The 4801-nt window shown below is 49.5% G+C and overlaps 1 protein-coding gene across 2 annotated transcripts in view; it reads right to left on the minus strand.

Moving 5' to 3' along the window:
- Positions 1–1082: 1082 nt before the first annotated feature.
- RFTN2 (raftlin family member 2) overlaps positions 1083–4801 on the minus strand; it is a 40373-nt gene continuing 36654 nt past the window's right edge. For both annotated transcript variants that reach the window (XM_014545570.1, XM_005873562.2), the window contains one exon: positions 1083–2438. In XM_014545570.1, the coding sequence (XP_014401056.1) occupies positions 2199–2438 (240 nt within the window). In that variant the 3' untranslated portion in view covers positions 1083–2198. The remainder of the gene's footprint in view (positions 2439–4801) is intronic.

Genomic DNA, 4801 nt, shown 5'->3' on the forward strand with positions numbered 1-4801 from the left:
CATCTAGGATCTGAGTCTTTTTCATCCTAACTTATAGGTATTAAACATTCAGATAATGATAAGGTTAGTCACATTCAACTCCTCAGGCATACAGAGTCCAAGTTTTGTTACCTTTTCTCAAAAGAATAGACTAAAGCTATATGTACTCTAGAACCACTTGGTCATTATTCACTATAATACAAATGTGCCGTGTTACTTAAGGGTAATTGTTGGAATAAATGCTTATGAAATAGATTTTGAGGATATGACTGCTAAGTTTATTCTAATAAAGCCTTATTTATTTATTTATTTTAATATATTTTGATTGATTTCAGAGAGGAAGGGAGAGGGAGAGATAGAAACATCAATGATGAGAATCATCGATCGGCTGCCTTCTGCATGCCCCCTACTGGGGATGGAGCCCGCAACCCGGGCATATGTCCTTGACCGGAATCAAACCCGGGACCCTTTAGTCCTCAGGCCGATGGCTCTATCCACTGAGCCAAACCAGCTAGGGCAAAATGTTTTTTAATAAGAAGAAATAACAGATTAAAAGCAAACTGTACAAAGAAAGTAAACTTACACAAATCTAATAAAATGAAAAGTGATTGATGTATCAGTTTTCCTTTAGCCAAGTATACATGTCTAGCCCTGCTCTTGATGCTGCGAATCCCCTCTGTGCGGGCTGCGTAACACAGGAGTCTGCCTCGGGGCACCTGGCCCTGGGAAGAGCTGTCTGATGGTTCTGGGTCCTTTTCTGTGTCCCATAACCAGCTCACGGCATGTTGTGGGCTGCAGAAGGCATGCTTGTCTTTACCAAAAATTCAACTCTTGAATATGGAGCTTAGGTTCATTGAAAAACCGAACAAAAATATTTCTGCAAAGACTGTTGATAGCTATTTCCACAGAATAATTCTGAGCGGAATATTCTTAAGTGCCTTTATACCTACAAAGGTGAGGCTTCAGCATATGGCACGAGTGGACTAACACTGTGCCAATCCTATCTGCGGTCACGGAGAAGGCCTGGTTAGTCACACTAGGTGCGTGATAACACATAATACAGAAACATATAGACACACGGTAAACACTTGCAGTCAATAAAATGATAGCCCAATAACAAATGACATTTTATTATTCAAGTGATCTTCTAATGTCAGCACCACTGCTAATAAAAATATAGAATATGCTGAGTTCATCAATGGCAAAGCCAGCTGTCCTTCCCTTGAAGGAGCCCACATTTCAAAGCCAGCCTTTCATGGGGAAATGCAGAGCCTCTGTTCTGCAGACTTTCCATCTTTTCCTGCTGAAGTCGGGGCGAGTCACAGGCCCCCCAACCCCCTGCCCCCAGCAGAGCACAGAGGGCAGAGAGGGACCCGCGGGGCCACCAGACCCATCCCCGTGCTCTGGGCGCCAGGCTTTGGGGTCCCACGCTGCAGCCATCGATATAAAAGTGCAATTCACAGCTCGGCAGGCGTGAAGGCTTCAGTTTCCACTCAAATTGATGTCTCCCCTTTTCATACTATTTACAATGTAAAGGAAATAAATCAATTCTTCCTGTCAACTAAGGTTTTTAAAGGCTGAGATTGGGCTCTTTCCACGTTGAGTGGTGAGGGATGCTTCTCTCTCTCTCTCTCTCTCTCACTGTAGACTATAGTGAAGCTCAATGGGTTAGCACAGGGCAGGAACATGGCGACCCTTTGAAAGCAATGACAACAAAAAGTACTTTTTTCAAAAGACATTCTAACCGGTGAGGGTTTGCCCTGTATATGCACGCCATGGCTGGGTCTGTTCCTCAGCCCGGTGTGTGCCTGCGTGCAGGGAGGGGCATTGTTGCTGTGTCCTCAGGACTCTCACTTCCTGAGACCCCTCCAAGGGGGCACTGTGCTGGCTGAGGCCCTCGGTCTTCTTGCTGGGAGGATGGAGAAGTCCCCCTGGTACCAGGAACATTCGTGAGAAAGTGACGCAGGGTCTCGGTTAGCAACCTAAGGCGGCATCTGTTTACACAGAGGGTTTATCTGAGAGACGTGTAAACGTGCGTCTAGATGTACGAGCACGTCGATTCTTCTTCCTGGTCTGGGAGGCCGAGCCCAAGTGTACGCGGATGAGGAGGAGCCCGAGCCTGGAAAAATCCAAGGCGTTACATACACCAGACAGTCACACAGGAAAGCCACGGCCGTGGTGGGAATGACCGTGTGCAGGGCCCTGGGCTGGGCCCCCTGTCACATGCACGTGACCTGCGTGACCCCGTCCTCCTGGTCCAGCTGCCCGTCGTCCAGGTCCCGCAGGAGGCCCAGCCCCGAGAGCGCGGGCCCCTGCACCCAGGGCTCTCTGGCAGGAGGGGGGATGCCCTCGGGCGGGGCGCGGTGCTCGCTGGGCGGGGATGTGGCCGTGTCCAGGCCGATGCTCCTGCTGCCGACTCGGTGCCTGTCTTCACCTTTCACGTGCCGGCTGGCCTTCCTCTGGAACACAGAGACGGGCAGCCAGGAGTTAGGAAGATGGTGCTCCCTGTCCCTCCGCCCAAATGTCCTTTCCCTGCTTCTCGGCAAGGCCCTGCTCATCTCAGGACCAGCTCGGCCCTTCGCGTTCCCTCCAGCCCCGCCCCCGCTCTCTGGTCCACACCCTGGGAGCTTCCTGGCACACTATGCTCATCACTGGCACGTTGGTTGTCGACATGTCTGGGCCCCTAACGACACTTCAGAAGAGAGAAGCCTGTTGAGATCACCCCTGGGGGAGCAAAGAAGGGCAGGGATACATGAAGGGTTCCATTTTTCTTCTTGGTGTTGGTTGGGATCTAACAATAGAAAGTGTTCGAGATGCCCAGCCAGTGTGGCTCAGTGGTTGAGCGCTGACCTATGAACCAGGAGGTCATGGTTCAATTCCCGGTCAGGACACATGCCTGGGTTGTGGACTTGATCCCCAGTAGGGGGCATGCAGGAGGCAGCTGATCAATGTTCTCTCTCATTGATGTTTCTATCTCTCTCTCCCTCTCCCTTCCTCTCTGAAATCAATTAAAATATTTAAAATAAAAAGAAAACTAAAAGGGATACATTTTTAAAATATTTATTTAGCCCTAACCGGTTTGGCTCAGTAGATAGAGCATCGGCCTGTGGACTGAAGGGTCTCAGGTTCGATTCCGGTCAAGGGCATGTACCTTGGTTGCAGGCACATCCCCAGTAGGAGGTGTGCAGGAGGCAGCTGATCGATGTTTCTCCTTCATCGATGTTTCTAACTCTCTATCCCTCTCCCTTCCTCTCTGTAAAAAAGTCAATAAAATATATATTAAAAAAAATAAAAATATTTATTTACTTTTTTAGAGAGAGAGGAAGGGAGAGGGCGAGAGAGAGAAACATTGATGTGAGAGAGAAACACCGATCAGTTGCCTCCCGTATGTGCCCTGACCAGGAATCAATCCAGGACTGGAAAGTCGCTCCAACCAACTGAGCCCAAACCCGCCAGGGAAAAGGGATACATTTAAAAAGCACAGTAATTTCCCAGTTCACAAAGAAGTTATTTGCTGAAAGTTCATTTATATGTTATTTGGGAACTAGGATTACATTTTCTTAAATGTAAGAGCTAAAATTATAAAATTCTTAGGGAAAAAAAACCCCGGAAGTCAGATGCCTAGGCTAGTCTTGCAAAAGTTGGCTAACCCATAGGTCTGTTGAACCGTAGTGTATGAACCACACAAGTATTTTCTACTGATTTTCAAGGCAAATACATAAAGCAAGCAGCTTTATTAAAGCGGACTTTGTGGTCTCCCGGGGAATGTAACGGCTGTCTAGGGCCGTGGTCGGCAAACTGCGGCTCGTGAGCCACATGCGGCTCTTTGGCCCCTTGAATGTGGCTCTTCCTAAGCCTTAGGCGTACCCTAATTAAGTTAATAACAATGTACCTACCTATATAGTTTAAGTTCAAAAAATTTGGCTCTCAAAAGAAATTTCAATCGTTGTACTGTTGATATTTGGCTCTGTTGACTAACGAGTTTGCCGACCACTGGTCTAGGGGATGGTTTGTGCAGGAAGACGAGCCCTCGGGCAAGTTCACGGGAAAAGCCCACAGTGGGCCCGCTTCCCCAAAGAAAGGCCCAGCTTCGAGTCCCGAATCAGACACAGTTGGGAGGTGCCGACATCCCCCAGCGCCCCCTCGAATTCATCCAATGCAAACACTAGATTGCAAACCCTCTTCCTTTTTCTTCTCATTCACCAAATGTATTGAGCTTAATGCACGGAGTGGAGCTGGCAGATTTCCTCGTACCCGGGCACAGGGTTTGAGAATGGCCTGTTCTCCTGGCACTGGGGCGCCGGCTGGCCGGCGAGGAGCCAGCCTTTAGGCTGCAGGCAGTGCCGACGGGCCCTGCCAGACGGGCTCCTTTCTCAGGCCTGGCTGCCGGCGCCCTTTCCCACGTGCATAAAGCCCCATTCACTCTGGAACGCCCTCCCAACGCTGAATGAATACAAACGGGAGGGCGAGGGCCGGGCACTTGGCGGTGGTCCTTTCCTGCCTCCTCAGCACAGAGCCAGAGGTAACTTCTGCAAGAAGCTCCCTTTGTGTCCCCGCCGACAGAGGCCAGCTCTCACATACCAATGCCAACTTCCTTAGTAAAAACCGGGTACTATTCGGGGAGAGGCGACATTCATAGCATTCACTTTTAGGTAAGTGTTAAGTAACGGCCACCACATGTAAATGCCAAGCGTTAGAAGGTGACAAGTGCCTCCCATGGGACTCTACAAATGATTTCAGAACACTTCCCCTTTTTACCCCGTGACTCTTAGTAAGTACATCTTCAGTAGTGACAGTAGCCCACCGCCCCCCCCCCCCCCCC

Source organism: Myotis brandtii, unplaced genomic scaffold (assembly GCF_000412655.1).
Source record: "Myotis brandtii unplaced genomic scaffold, ASM41265v1 scaffold412, whole genome shotgun sequence".
NCBI classification, from domain to species: domain Eukaryota; kingdom Metazoa; phylum Chordata; class Mammalia; order Chiroptera; family Vespertilionidae; genus Myotis; species Myotis brandtii.